Source organism: Festucalex cinctus, chromosome 7, assembly GCF_051991245.1.
Source record: "Festucalex cinctus isolate MCC-2025b chromosome 7, RoL_Fcin_1.0, whole genome shotgun sequence".
In the NCBI taxonomy this organism is placed as follows: Eukaryota; Metazoa; Chordata; class Actinopteri; order Syngnathiformes; family Syngnathidae; genus Festucalex; species Festucalex cinctus.
In genome coordinates, this window is record NC_135417.1 from 14,897,937 (window position 1) to 14,914,005 (window position 16,069).

At 38.8% G+C, this 16,069-nt stretch overlaps 2 protein-coding genes across 3 annotated transcripts in view; one reads left to right on the forward strand and one right to left on the reverse strand.

The window, feature by feature from the left end:
- Positions 1 to 16,069, reverse strand: part of zc3h12aa (zinc finger CCCH-type containing 12Aa) — a 315,343-nt gene that overhangs the window by 93,805 nt on the left and 205,469 nt on the right. The gene's annotated exons all lie outside the window — the stretch shown is intronic.
- Positions 12,412 to 15,639, forward strand: LOC144021871 (H-2 class II histocompatibility antigen, A-U alpha chain-like). Of its 2 annotated transcripts, XM_077526082.1 has the most exons (5): positions 12,412 to 12,723; positions 13,146 to 13,244; positions 13,343 to 13,603; positions 15,089 to 15,370; positions 15,462 to 15,639. In XM_077526082.1, exons 2-5 carry the CDS (start codon positions 13,157 to 13,159, stop codon positions 15,590 to 15,592), a joined length of 762 nt encoding a protein of 253 aa, XP_077382208.1. In that variant the 5' UTR covers positions 12,412 to 12,723; positions 13,146 to 13,156; the 3' UTR covers positions 15,593 to 15,639. The 2 variants fall into 2 exon arrangements, with proteins under 2 accessions (XP_077382208.1, XP_077382207.1); XM_077526081.1 differs by lacking the exon at positions 12,412 to 12,723 and having other exon boundaries at positions 12,863 to 13,244.

The following is a 16,069-nucleotide window of genomic DNA, read 5'->3' on the forward strand; positions in this document are numbered from 1 at the left end:
GAAGTTGGGACAGTCGGAAGTCAATGTTGTACTGCAGTTTCAACCGCATCTAAACCAGGTATACAAAGTACGATCCCAAAACACTTCAATGTACATTTGCCATCAAAAGATGAGACAAGAGATGAACATTTCATCTTGAAAGCTGATACGCGATTGAATCGATAATAATCGAGCCAATTTTAAGCTTGATTCTCCCAGTGAAAGTGTCAGCAAAGGTTCTATTATCTGATATCACTAAAAGATGATCCTGTCCTATCAATGTTTTCTATGAAGAGCCATTTAAAAGCTGTTCTCTTGTCAGCGTGATGTTGCAATTGTTTATCAGTTAAAAAGCATACTAAGAAAGTACGATAGTTACTCAAGTACGGTATTAGCCTAAACAAGTTAGCCATCTAGTGAAAGCATGTGTGGAAATTGCGATGCGCTCCCTGACGAGCGCAATGAAGAAAACTCGGCGTCAGCAGCAAACGCTTTTCATCATCAGTACGGCAGCTTGTCAGGAGGAAGAAGAAAAAAAAAACAGATAAATAAATGTTACATGCTGCTGAGGCTGCACGACGCTAACCGCACATTAAGATACGATGAATCACACTCGGATTGGGTGTAAGATTGAAGTCGGTGGGACTGTAAATTACATTACCGTAATGCTTCCCTGCATGAAAGACTCCTTCAGGATATTTTTTCACCATTTCATTTTATTTATTTTTTTTGGCAACGCTTGTTTATCGAGGTGTAATTCCACTGTCAACCACTAGAGAGCGGCACGTTTATTTTGAGAATGAAACAGGAAGTTATCTATTGCTCTTGCTATCTCAATATAATATACATGTTTAAATGCGTTTGTGTTATTTTAAAAGTGTTGTTAAACACCTATAAAAATGTTCTAAAAACATGCTTAGCGAGTATTTAAATCGGGTTTAATGGTGGACTTCACTTATTGCGGGGATGGTCTCGAACACTATTGTACATGCAAGGACTGTAAATTAGCTTTTGAATGGCTGTCCAGTGCAGTGACCGCTATGCATGAAACATTGCAATGCAGACATCACTGCCAGCAACAACAATTGACTACTCATATTGTTTTTTTTCACCCCCGCTGCCCCATTATTTTCAAACATCGGTGCGACGGGTGCGTTTTAACGCATGTTCGAAATTGGTCACTCAAGTGCCATTCTGTGCAGAGACGGCGGATCAAGCGCAGGCTGTTGTCATAGCAACTGTCAGGGGAACGCAGGTAAGGGCACCGATGATTACCTCCGCTGTGTGCTAGGCGAGGAGTAAAAGGACCACTCTGGTTTCCATGTGACCAAAATGAGGAGAACAAAAAACAAAAACAAAACTCAAAACATAAATTGGCAAATAATTACAGATTATAGAACCGCCAATTGACGTGAGCCATAGCCACGATAACCACAACACCACTGAACTTTCGTTTGTTAAATAGCGATTCCAAATGATTTTTCAGTGGAAAATTTTTCCAATTTCACTTATTCTTTCTATATACTGTACATTGAAGAAACAATGATGAACACCTAATGTTCTAGGCAGTGCTCAACACTGTTTACGTAGCTGACCTTATAATTCCTTGTTTTTGCCGACACTCATATCTTTTTTATTTTTAAATTTTATTTTAATATTTTATATCATGTAGTACTGACTTGTGGGTTTGGCCCCGAACCACCAAATACTGACTATCTCTGAATTATCTTCTGTGTCCATCATCCATATAAATCATCATCTTCGAATATTCAGGAATTATTCATCAATGTACATGGAAGAATTTATTCTATTAATAGCAATTTTAATGTAAAGTTCCTGATTTTTTTTTTTACCCCGATTGATGCCACAAACTTGATTAAAAAGGTTCTAGGCAGCACTCTTCCTGTTTAGGTTGCTAACCTCAAAGTTTATGTTTTTGTCATTAATAAGTATTGTCATTTATAGGAATGTAACGATATCCAAACATCACGATACGTTAAATATCACAATATGACCCTCGCGATACGATAATTATCACAATATTGTGGGAAGGTTGGAGATATATATAAAAAAAAAAAAAAGCTCACGATGATATGTGAAAACTCACAATATTGCAAAAAAAAAGAAAAAAAAAAGAAAAAAGCTAATTGTTTTTGTCTGAAGCGAGTAAAAAGAATTGTTTTTTTGTTTTTTGTTTTTTGATGGAGATATTGAAAAATATTTGCTGGTATGACTGATAACCGCCGCAGCGACCAAAACATTCATATTTAAAATTAAACTAAAAAATGAACTAACCACCAGAGGGTGCTGGAACTGCACACATGGAATACAACCTCGACTTTTTCCACACATGTGCTGCTTTCAATATGACATAACGATGACGATATTATCACAATATTGCAGTTATCGTTACACCCCTAGTCATTTACACTCCATTCAGTGGTCACATTTATAACTCTTAACAATGACAATAAAGTCCGACTCTGTTCTATATCGCCCGGTACTCAAGCAGCTTCTCAATCAACCAAAAAATAATTGGAAAAAAATACACATTGGTGAGTGTGCTGAAAGTGGCGTGGAGGTGCCATGTCAGGTGTTGCTTGGGTGAAAAGACGCACATAATAGCTACTCCAAGTCAAAAGCAGCGTTTTCTACCGAGGAAAAGAAAAGAAGGAAAGAGCAGGCGGGCAGCTGTGTTTGGCACTTGGGGGCGCGAACGAGTGTTCTTGGGAGGCGGGCGATTTGCACTTAATGTCACATGAGTGGATGGAGTGAGTCACGGCGACATTTGCGTTGAACGCTTATTCACGAGGCCCGCGTCTTAGGTCTTTGGAAGGTGACTCAGATATTTCCTCAAATAGACGCCGTGCCCTAATTAGTCGGGTGTGTCACGAAAAAGAAAAAAAAAACAACTTTCTATTTGTTTGTTTTTTTAGCCCATCAGTCAATGTAGTATATCAAATTTATTTACAATTACTTTATAAAAGGGTCATAGACGGATAAGATTGTCTGATGATGCCCAAAAAGTCATTTGGTATGACCTGAAAAAAATGTTTTGTCCAACAATTACATACATTTATTAGGATTGTGTGGCTAGCTAGCTTGTTTTGTTTAGATGGATAATTGTTAGCCACATAACTTGGATTTAAGTTGAAAATATGTGGCGCGACCAACCATCAGCAATGATAAAGAATAAATATTTTATGTGCTTTAATAATAAATTAACTGTGCTGCGTCTGATGATATCTCTCAATGACCCCAAAACATTAAGTGATAACATTATAAAATCATCACGATTTAATGCTGCAATCCAATTCAATGTGATGCTCCTTCTAATGTGCCAGCCTTGGCCACCAGGAGGCAGTATCATACAGTCATGCAGACACAAACAAAGAAGAATCATACTAGTATTATTCGCCACCACGTTTGTGAGGTGTTATTAACTCATTCACTCCCAGCCACACACTGAAGCAACCCCATTCGCTCCTGGCTGTTTTACTGGATTTTGACTGATTTTGCAAGGCCCACAGACTATTGTCTTCTATTGCTATACAAACATGGAACGTACCAAAAGAAAGATTAGAGTCTCCTTTTTCATTAGGAAAAAAAACAAAAACATTTCCATCTGTTCCTGTTTTGCAGTAATTAGCATTAGAATATAGCTTAGTTTCGTCATTATTCACAAATCTGTTTAGAACTGTGGGGAAATCAGCCTGTTTACAAAATAGCCCTGGTTGATCTCTTATACTCTGCTGCTACCTGCTGGACATTTTTACTACAATTGCGTCAACCGTTCTCTGCAGTTCAGAGGCTGCATCAAAGCCTTCTGTATGCTCTAGCATAAAAGTACATCTTTGGGACACTTAAAACATTTAAAATAGAACGTATTTATACGTTTTTGGAAGGAAATGAGTTAAACACTAGATACTACTGTCCCTTATGACAATTGATACAAATATTACCAAAATGTGATTTAAACATTTTGAACTCATCTTTAAGTTGCTTTAATAGTGAAATATATTATCGATTCACAAAAAACAAACCATCTACACTACATCTTGCTGCCCACTCAGTAGAACTCGGCAATCTAATTATAGGTCTTTACATTCAACTATTGGTAATCGCACCATCTACTTTGTACTTGCATGTAATTATTGATTTGGTATGGCACAATATCCTCGCCCTCCCATTTGCGTGCTGGCGAATGGGGCGGGCGGGTGCGCTCAAAATATGTTCCATCATCCCTGCAGGGTTACAAGTAATACAAATATTAACATTGCTGTTTCTATTTTAAGCTGCAACAAGTGCATGCCAAGTGAACACACACATACACACATAGAGAATTTATGCATATTCATGTCCTCCCTGTAGGCAATCATTACTAATCCTGTTGGAATGTGAATGTGTACGTGTGTGTGTGTGTGTCTGGGACGATGTACAGAGACATACATGAATCCTTACATTGGTAATTAAAATTTTCCATGTTCTATCTCACATGTGGACACGAGGTTAAAAGGAATCATGTATATTAAAGAAGCAATGACAAACACAGACGAATCATGGATGTGAAGGATGTCATATTTTCTTATTTTGAATATAGTTGGACTGAATTTTTGCCCCGAAACAATTTATCTGAATTTTCTTATTTTTAAAATTGTCAGGAATATTTCAGTAGGACAGCGTACAGAAACTTTCAAATACATGTCTGGTTAAAACAACCACGTAAGATTGCTTTAACGAAAGCTAGCTTAATGCTATTATAAAACGAGAAACAACAGACAGGCTAAAGAATAGCATCGGTGTCGTGGCGTTCAAACCCTTTAAGCAACGAATATTTGACACAAGCGATTGAGCAATACATGTAAACAGAGAATATAACAATACTCACAGGTATATAGCCTTTATCCTCTATGAAGAATGAGCAATATTACTGTAGCTTACTGAGGATCTGAGAACGGTTTCATGTATAGCCATAAATTTGTATTCTACTGCCCCCAGGTGGTTAAAGTGCACATACAAGATGAAGCAGCAAAATTATTATTTTTTTTATACATTTAATTTTGTTGTTAAGACTCATTTAATCCCACAAATGTATAAATATGTTCTACTTTAAATGTATGAAATGTTCCAAAGACGTATTTATACGTTTTTTTTTTGTTTTTGTTTTTTTTAAGATAGAGCATAAAGAAGGCTTTGACGCAGCCTCTCAACTGTAGAGAACAGGTGAATAAAAATTGTAGTAATTATAAAAACAGCCAGAAGATGGCAGCAAAGTATAAGAGATCAAACAGGGCCATGTTGAAAACAAGTTGTTTCCCCACAATTCTAAGCAGATTTGTGTATTGTGATGAAACTTAGCTATATTCTAATGCTAATTGCTGCAAAATGGAAACAGAAATATACTCTTTTTTTTTTTTTTTCCTGATGAAAAAAGAGACACTAATCTTTCTTTTGGTAGGTTTTATAGCAATAGAACACAAAATTCTGTGGGCCTTGCAAAATCAGTCAAAATCCAGTAAAACAGTTGAGAGCGAATGGGGTTGCTTCAGTGAACATGGCTGGGAGTGAATGAGTTAATGTATGTTTTCATATTTTTGTTGATACACTTTTGTACTTCAACATTTTTGTGCTTGGGGAATTAAATGCAATCTAGGCATGTCGATTTTTTAATGTGCAATCTGAAATGTCATATAAATACTTTGGCATTTGGCCCTGCGGTGTAAATCCAGCCTAAGCGTGCATGCGTGCCCGCGATGATGACACCGGGGCCAAATCCCGCAGTCATGTTCACGCATATGGCCCATCGTCATCCTCTCCCGGCGAACCCAGAGGTGTCGGACTTCATCCTCTACCTTCCCGCCGGCGGTGATATCGCCCGGTTTGATAAATGATAAATTCCTGAAGGATGGCCCGGAGTCAGTCAGTCAGCAGACAGAAAATAGCTCGAAGCTCACATGACGAATGGCCCGTCCCCCTCAACCCACCACTTTGACCCGGGGAAAGATGGAGGGCCCGCCGTGTTGTTTTTGTCCCTCTGTCCCTTTTAAACAACACAAGCGGCTGTCACTAATGCTCACAATTACCACGTCCGCCCACCAGATGAGTACATTTTCAGGGGACAGATTTAATTCCTTTAACATACGGCTGAATTGATGGTTACTTTCGGAATCGTTAATTAAAAGACGGGACGTTTCCTGGCAAGCTGCGCACTGATGGAGAGCAAATCATTAGAAGGCCTTTGGGTCCTTTTAATATGCTCTTGTCGACTGTGCGCAATTCAGCAGTGGTTTGAGTAGGAGGACCCGGATCACAAATCAACACAGCTGACCTGTAATTTGTAATCAGCTGTACGAAAAAATAATAATAATAATAAACTATGGGTTTTTATATTAGCTTTTAAGACCATGATGTCTCAAAGTGTGCAAGGACACCTTACAATGGTGAAGAATCCTATCATAATCCTAGTGCCTCAAATTGCCATAACAATTAACTCATTCTTTTTTTTTTTTTTACTGGATTTTGACTTTTGCAAGGCTCAAAGAATATTGTGTTCCATTTCTATCAAAACATGTAGCCTACCAAAAGAAAGATTAAAGTCTCTTCTTTCATTAAGAAAAAAAAAAGTATATTTGTATGTGTTTTCATTTTGCAGCAATTAGCATTAGAATATAGGTTTTGTCAATTTTCACATTCCATGTGAAAACACTGACAAAAAGAGCTTGTTGCAACATGGCCGTGGCTGATCTCTTACACTCTGCAGCCAGACCATGTCAGAAGGTGCATCAAAGCCTTCTATATGCTCTTTCATTTAAGAGAAAAAAAAACAAATCACAAAAAAACATCTAAACACGTTTTTGGGAGGGAAGGACAAAATATTTAAAAACGTTTTTACACGTTTTTGGGACTGAATAAGTTAAAAAGTTGTCCATTTTGGAGGAATAAAGTAGAAATGCTACCATAATAAATTCACATTTTGTTCCTTTATTGTGATATTTGTGAATGAAATATGACGACATGCACCACACATATCTGTGGAGCTCAGAATCCGTCTGCCTGCGCCATGACTTTGACCTGCTTTTATCTGGTCTAAAATGTCAACTACTTTTCGTCACCAAATTGCCAGATGCGCCGAGGGTGAGCAATGGAATACGGTGAAACGCCTGTCGAGGCATAGCGTGGTCTAGCAAGTTCACAAACTTGCTATGCTAGACTTGCCCCGGCACTAAATTACAGATTTTTTTTATTACGCCGAGCTCACGTGCACATCCACGAAAATAGGGCCCATTGAGAATAACGTTTTATTTTTTTGCCCCCGAAATTGTCACCTTTACAAGAAGAAAATGTTGTTTTGTAATACCGTCAAAAATTGAAATTTAGAAGATAATAGTCGTAATAAGATTTAAAAGTAAATGTTTATCAATGGGGCGGCACGGTGGAAGACTGGTTAGCACGTCCGCCTCCCAGTACTGAGGACTCGGGTTCGAGTCCTGGCTCCGGCCTTCCTGGGTGGAGTTTGCATGTTCTCCCTGTGCCTGTGTGGGTCTTCTCCGGGTACTCCGGTCTCCTCCCACATTCCAAAGACGTGCATGGCAGGTTAATTGGGCTCCGAATTGTCCCTAGGTGTGATTGTGAGTGTGGATGGTTGTTTGTCTCTGTGTGCCCTGCGATTGGCTGGCAACCAGCTCAGGGTGTGCCCCGCCTACTGCCCAAAGCCGGCTGAGATAGGCTCCAGCACACCCCGCGACCCTTGTGAGGAGCAAGCGGTTCAGAAAATGGATGGATGGATGTTTATCAATGCACTCAAGATGTGGCTGGTCACAAAAAAAATCTGACAACATTGTCGAAAAAAAAAAGACTTGCACTTGAAATATTTTTGTAATAATACACCTTTTGCAGCAGGTCTGACTCACTTCCTCTTTTAACTCTTGTTTTTTTCTTTGTACAAGTATATCCAACTCCATATACGTACTTTTTAGAAAAGACATATTGTTAGAGAATATGCATCAATGCATCATCTACAAACGTGAGGAACTACTATGCTTCCCTTTTCCCTTGGGTGGGTGGATGCATACAGGAAGGGTGACGATAGCTGGTGCAAATTTGAAATAGAGTCAAGTGAGAGAGAGGAAAAGAGATTTGAACTTTTCCTTCAATTGATATGGGAATTGTGAAGTTACTCACCAACGGATGAACTGACAGAAATTTACAATTTAGTTTATATTAAACATTCAATCTAACACTAAAATTGGACAGAGTATGCTCCTCTTAAGGAATAAGGCACAATTGGGAAAAAAATAAAAACTAACAGTGATACAGTTATAGTTTTGCCCGAATCTCTTTATCTGCTTGCCCGTCTTCCGTGAGGTGCTCGGAGCAGTTATGCCTGCCGAGTCGCTCCTGCAGGGCCATGTTAGCTCAATAGCAATGATCACCCTTCTCCGAATCAATTAGGTCCCTATTTTCCCCCCACTTGTAAGTATTGACACTTTGATAGATCGCATAACTTCAGGGGCAGCGCGTGTAATTAAACGGAGTGAAAAGGAGCTCGGCAGGAGCGGCTCGGCATTACAAATGGCTCCATTTTCAGAAACCGACTTGTGGAAGTAACAGAAGACGACTTCACCTTGAGAAGGCGTAAATAAAAGTCGGCTCCTCATTGTAAAAGTGGAAATAAGGCATGCGGTTCTGAGTACAAACAAAAGAGGAAAGTGTCAATAGATTTCATGGAATCCCTGAGGGGGAAAACAGTGCGGAAAAAAAACAAAAACAAAACTTGAGGTCGCAAATCAAGCGGCGATCTTCAACCAGCATTGATTTCCTGGGTTAGCGGCTGACCACTGATTAAATATCAGTAAGGTACTGCTGCTACTGGGAATCCACTGATAACTGCTTTTCTTCTGATTTCATTATAAATAATCAAATGTTTTTAAGGAAACAACACCTTTACAAGGCAAAAGCAGTAAGTTGCAATAAACAGAGCCGGCGTCCCTTTTTTTCATGGCCAGACTTCAAAATCATCAAATTTTGTTGCTGTTCGTTAGCATAGCCCGAAACCAAATTACGGCCCGGGGGCCATTTGCGGTCCGCCATCCATTTTGAAGCGGCCCACAGCATATACTACAAATAACTTTAGACTTTGCCTGCAATGCTATTTTTTAAAAAAAGGGGTGGGGCATCATGTCGAAAAATTGGAGGGACTACAAGTACAACAATTAATAAACTTTTCTAGATATACAGCACAAAGACTAGGGGTGTAAAAATTAGTGCGTTAATATTGAGTTATCGGTAAGTTCCATTAACACCACAAAATTTTTTTTAACACTCGATTAATGCCTGTCCCTTGCACTGTGTTGTCATCAATGTCCAACATTAAACGCTTAAGCCATCTACTGGCAGAAAAAAAAACCTCAACACAACTTAACACACCCACTTTTTACAGTACAGTACATCTATTTAACTTGAACTTCAAATAACTTAATGAATTACTATAAATTTACTGTATCAATTAACTAAAACATACATTAGCTTAACACTTTTATGTTAACAAGAGTATGAAAAATGGGGCGGGGGATATTTTATTGCACTTTTTATTTTATTGTACATTTAGAAAAGATATAAAATGTAAGATTAATTTGCGATTAAACATGAGTTAATTATTGATGTCACGTCATTGTTACGATTAAAAATATAATCACCTGACACAACCCTTAAAAAGACTTTTTAATTTCGAACATGCATAAAAAGTAATTAAATAAATAAAATAAATAAATAAAAATATAGCTAAATAGGAGGAGCATATGCCCTCTCATCTATCTGATCTTAACAAATGAATGACTGAACAACGGTTTCGTCCACTTCCTTTGCTTGCTATCCACTGCCACTGTTTTGTGTCTGCACCTTTGCTTTCGCCCCAAAATATCTATGAGCTCAATGCAACAGGCTTGAAAAGATACCAAACACAGCCTCCCATTTTAAATGAGTCGATAGCTCCAGAGCTATTTTCTTTCAAGAGATCCTCAGATAGCAGCCGAAGCGGGCTTGCACCAGACATTAGTTTTCAGCTCAGGTTGTGCTGAACACTCAGATAATAAAAGAAGAAGAAGAAGGAAAAAAAAACTGCAATAAGGAGGTTTTCACTTCCAGGAGGGTGTAAAAGTATAGTTGGGGGGAGGGCAGTCTGGAGTGGATTTGGTGGTGGGTGGGGGCAACCAGCCGAGGCTGACTAATCAGACTTCGCTCGGGAGAGTATTAAGACAGACGTGTTGAGGGGAAATGTGACACCTGGAAATTACACAATGTAATGGAATCAGCCAAGTGGTAAATGTAGCTTTTAAATAGGTTTTGTGTTCACCATTAACTTTCCAGACACTGATTGGTCGTGACAGCGAGGGATGGTCAGCACGTTGCCCCCGCCGCCGCCTCCTCGGCAGTCGAGCCTCCACTGCAATTACGTCCATATTTCCATGACTTTAAAGGACTTTTTTTTTTTTTTTCAACTTACTGAACATTTGTCATCTCTTACCTTGTACAAAAAATGTGACTTGTTTTACAAAAGAGTGATATTTTGGAATATATTCTACTCGTGTGATTGTGTAAACAAGGGATTTCCAAACTGTAGTTCATAAAGCCCGTATCCCACTGAGGAGCGAACATTTGCGACGTTAACGAATGTTGATTTCACGTCAGGGTCCATTCAATGACGCAGTGTTTCCTAGGGATGTAACGATATCCAAACACAACAATACGATATTATCACGACATGAAGGTCACGATACGATAATTATCACGATATTGTGGGGGCGTTGGCGATATTTAAAAAAGATCACAATATTGTAAAAAAAAAAAAAAAAAAAGCTCATACTAAACAAAAAAAAGCACAATATTGTGCTTTTGTACATAACAGCAATGCATATAAACCACCTACAATCTCTAATAACAATATTGAGGCACTTACTTGGTAATGCAAGCACACGTTGATCGCTACACAAGCAAATTAACTTTCCCTTCATCTGACATTTAGCATAGATTTTAAACATAGAAGGCCAAAACATCCCTAATTAAAATTAAATTGCACTAATAAACTAGGCCACTAGAGGGTGCTAGAACTGCACAAATGGAAATCAACCTGACTTTTTTTTTTTTATCTGATATGTTCCTTTTAAATATTGTGAACATGACGACGATATGGCAGTTTTAATATCACAATATCACAGTATTAGTATTATTATTATCATGACATCCCTAGTGTTTCCTAAACGTACTGTAAACCATAATAAAAAAGCCTTTCTTGTCAAGAACATTTCCTTGCGACAAGAAATACAATTAACTCATTCAATCCCAAAACCGTATAAATACGTTTTTAATACTTTGTAATTCACTCCCAAAAACATATTTGTACATTTTTTTTTTTTAATGCTAGAGCAAACAGAAGGCTTTGACGCAGGTTCTAACCTGAAGAGGTCGCTTAAAGCAATGGCATTTGTTACAAAAAATGACCATCAGGTGGCAGAAGAGTATAAGAGATCAGCCAGGGCCATGTTGCAACAAGCTCTTTTTCCCGTGTTTTTTTTTTCCTGATGACAGAAGAGACTCTAATTTGTCTTTTACTAAGTTCCATGTTTTTATAGCAATAGTACACAATATTCTGTGGGCCTTACAAAATCTGTCAAAATCTAGCAAAACAGCTGGGCGCGAAGGGGATTGCTTCAGTGAAAATGGCGGCGAGTGAATGAGTTAAGACTGTTGAGAGAAATCATTAAGACTGTTTAGAGAACGACCTTGAATGGACCCCTGACATTAAATCAACATTCGTTAGCGTCGCAAATGTTCGCTCCTCAGGTGGGATATGGGCTTGACGAGTTTATGCACCACATGCTCAATTTTGAACATGATCAAAATTTCCTTGCGACAAGAAAGACCATTAAGTTTTGAGAATATTGAGGAAACAAGACCTTGAACAAAATCTGGCATAACATCAACATTCATTCCTCATTGGAATACGGACTCAAGATTAAAAACTAGCATTATAATTATTAGGTATGTAACAGTACTCCACCTGGTTCGTACGTAAATCCAAAACACAAAACTGCTTTCACAATGTATAACGTCTTAAATATTTTTGTTTTAGGAAATCACAACATAATTAGTTGCTCTTCATTTTAGGAAACAAAGTGCAACAATATCAGTCTGAATTATTATGCTATTAAACACCACTTGCTAAAAGCATAAGAGAGAATCAGAAGCGGATTTGAGTGCAATGACTGATAAGTCATGTACAGTAAATTTGGGAGAACAAGCAAATTCCACGCAGGAATCTAGAATCTTACAACTGATGTGCTGTCCACTCGGCTGCCTTGATTCAGATCTCTCGGCACGCAACTACATATGCTGTCACACACGATGCTACAACCACTGAATGAATGCAGGCTATCACCCTCGATGAGTCATCCAAGCAAGTACAACGAACTCAAGCGTGCATTTTAAAAAAACAAAACAAGCATAACTGTTGACATGAGCAGTCAGTGTGCTGTTACGAGACGACATCGGTTCACATTAACGATCGCGGGCCAACTGCCGCTGCCACCACGGTGAAAGCGGTTTTGCTGAAGCAAGGGAGATGTCAGTCCGCGGGGACGTCAAGTGGATGCAGCTGAATGGCTCCGACGTGACGATGTCAGTCGAGTCTTGAAGAGGGCCGCCGACGAGTGAACCAAAAACGGCGTTGAGTCTTCGCGAGTTCGGCAGGTGAGCGTAGAACAGAATCAAAAATCTCAGCTCGTTAGATTTCGCCTCCGGAAAACAGCTACATGATTCTGTAGTTTGTTCATGGATTATTTGAAATATAAAGCCTGAACCATGAAATATATGAACAAAAATTAATAGAATATTTATTGGTCCTTTTGAAGAAACTATTTTTTTTTTTTTTGGAAAATCAACTTCCACATGTGACTTGATTTGTGTCATAATTGATACATCCGGTCACAATGCTTTGAATTCAGACAGTCAAAAAAATAATATTAGTAAACAGACATATCAAACATCTCTTATATATCTGGCTGTACGTGCTTGTGCTAGGTTTCGTTCCCCATCTATTGCCTCCGTCAGGATGATAAACCTGATTTACAAGTTTACTAAAACCGAAAGCGTTTCTCTTTCACATATTGCAGTCCGGCCAGTCATGAAGATTATTTGCAGTCTAAACATGAAGCTGTGCATTTCTGTAATCCTGATATATGTATTAAAATGCCTGGGCACTTGTTCACAAGGTAAGAAACAAATGGACATGTTTTCATGTGATATTCTAAAATAAATGGGAGCATGTTCTTTTAAGAGATGATTTGACACAGTATTTGTTATGTTACAGTTCCCGTCAAAACCTGGGTGTCCCTGTTCTGTTCTGCCGACACAGCTTCTGAAGTGTGGACAGACAACGACAATGAGATCATGTATGCGGATTACATCCGGCAGGAGATCGTTTTCACTGTTCCCAAATTTTTTATTTCAGATCCACGTACGGCGACAAAAGATTATGTTTCATACAGACGGTCAACCATCAATAGACACGTCTGCCAGAGGGATTTGTTGTTTTTAAAAGAAGATGTTAAATATCCAGCGGATGTAGAAGGTATACAAATTTTATATACATATATTGCTGGCGGTGGGCCAAAATTCCGTTAAGTCACATTTTGGGAAATTTCATATTTTTTTTCAAAAATCTATACTTTCAGACAATTTAAACTGTTGAAAATGGGTTGCTCACTTTGATGATGCAATGTTGAAGGTCTTATACAGACCCACTCGTCTAAATATGGTATTGCCGTTAATATTCCGTGAGTGGAATATTAGTTAAGCAGCAAAATCCAGCAGTTTTTAACAATATCAACTTCAGAAAACTGGGCGGCTGTGATTGGCCGTTGCCTGAGCCCTTGAGCAACACTGACGTCATCTTCAGTCGACAGCAAGTGGCGAAATGGATGGATAAAAATGGCTGGATTTTACTTCATAACTCATATTCCAAAAATGTAATAATACATCAGGGCCCAACTTTTCCTGCAAAAAGTGGCCTGGGGCCCGTTACGTGTCTGTTTTGGTATTGATGTAACAGCATCCAGTTTCAACTAGTTTTAGGCTATATGATGTCTGGACTATGATGTCAAGGATCTTTCATGCTATATGATGTTTGTTGATGTCAGGAACTATCTGTAATTACGGAGTCAACAGCCAATCAGAGAATTCCATGTCAGTACGAGTACTCACATGTCTAGCCACAACCAATGAAATTGATTGACTGTCTATTTAAGGGTCTGAGAAAAGTGTGCGTTCGCCGGATTATTGTTCACCGTTTCGCTGTGCTTCCCCGCTGCCCAAGGGGGGCTTGGCGCGTCGTGATTCTCGATGCATTCTCGTTGTTTTTAGTTTAGTCAAGGTATGTGAATAAATAGTTAAAAACCTTATTTGTGTCTGCGTTTTGGGATCCAACCCTTCAGCACACAACAAAAATGTTGTCTTCGGTCTCGTCTTGGGGGCGGGGAAGCACAAAAATGCACGAAGCGCCTCTCGTTATTCAACATTCAAATAGGAACATTCAGATCAGAAAAGTCCTAGTCCGCTTGTTTGGTCCGGACCAAAATCAGAATTTACTTACTATACTTTACTGTAAAAAGCCACAAAACTGAAATTATTTTGTGGTCCACTAGATGGTGCTCAATGGTTAAGAATCACTGACATAATTATCGATGTTTACGTTTGACTTGCCCTTTAATGGTTGAAAAAACATGTTGGTTTTCGGATCCTTAAACTTTAGGGTTGCGGCGTTACAAGGGTTTGGAGCTACGCCACATAACCCGGAAGTAATGCGTGCATGCGTAGGTGTGAGACATCATCCTAGTAACAGGAATATTTGGCTGCTTTAATTTGTAGTTGTTGGTCTCTCACGCAAGAGATGTGATGGACTACAAACGTGGATGCTTGCTGCTTCTCATGCCTTCTTAATTTAACAACAGACAAAAATCTATACTCTCATGGTCCAAAACTCCAAATACTTTCTCACCTAACTATAATTATAGTAACGTGTCCGATGATGATGTCTTTTCCACTCTGCCCCCTCCAGACCCTCCAGATAGTGTCATCTACCTTCAAGACGAGCTTCAGCAGGGTGAAGAAAACACCTTAATCTGCTTTGTGACTCATTTCTTCCCACCCCACATCCAAATTAACTGGACCAAAAATGGCGTTGGGGTGTCCGAGGGTGTGTCAATCAGTCGATATTACCACAATGAGGATGCCACATTCCACCAATTGTCATCACTGACATTCACGCCAAAGGAAGGGGACGTTTACGGCTGCACTGTGGAACACAAAGCACTGGACAGGCCCAAAACACGCTTTTTGAGTAAATATTCTCATTTATTCTAATGCTGACATGATAAAGCAGCACGTTTGTGCAACAAAGAAATTATTAATTGTGCCTTTCATCGTCACAGAGGTGGAATTCAACCATCCTGGCGTTGGACCTGATATTTTCTGTGGCGTGGGCCTGACATTGGGATTAGTCGGAGTTGCAGCTGGAGTTTTTTGGGGAGTCAGAGGACGATATGCGACTCCCGTTCTGTGATTGTAACTTGCATATTGCTGAATAAAATGTGTGTGCTTTCGAAAACAGGGATTGTCCTGTCAGCGTTGCATCTAATGTAACAGCAGTTTTGTATAATAATTATACATTTACATTTTTTATCCTCAAGTCTCATGTTTATTGTACGAGATGGAAGTACGACAACAGGGACAAAATTTAGATGAACAAATATGTAGAAAACGGAATTGTATGAAGACTTACAAAAACAGTACACCGGTAATTTAAATGATATTCGCTAGAGCTACTTTTGTTGTTTGAAGGCCCCTGGCAGATTAGATTGAAATGGCAGCATGCAGAAGCATAAATCTGATTGGCCAAAAAAAACAAAAAAAACTAACATCTACATCAGATGTGTATTTAGCCCATTTTTAGGAGTGCTTCAACACAATAAAAATTAAAAAAAATGTATTTTGTGTTTTTGGAACAAATTGATATAATCATATCTGGAAAAAAATGGTG

Excerpts from the sequence above, each read along its gene's own strand:
- LOC144021871 (XM_077526081.1), top strand. The coding sequence starts at position 13,085 with ATGATAAACCTGATTTACAAGTTTACTAAAACCGAAAGCGTTTCTCTT. Across the intron at positions 13,245-13,342 it reads CCTGGGCACTTGTTCACAAG|TTCCCGTCAAAACCTGGGTG; the intron begins GTAAGAAACAAA and ends GTTATGTTACAG. Across the intron at positions 13,604-15,088 it reads ATATCCAGCGGATGTAGAAG|ACCCTCCAGATAGTGTCATC; the intron begins GTATACAAATTT and ends TGCCCCCTCCAG.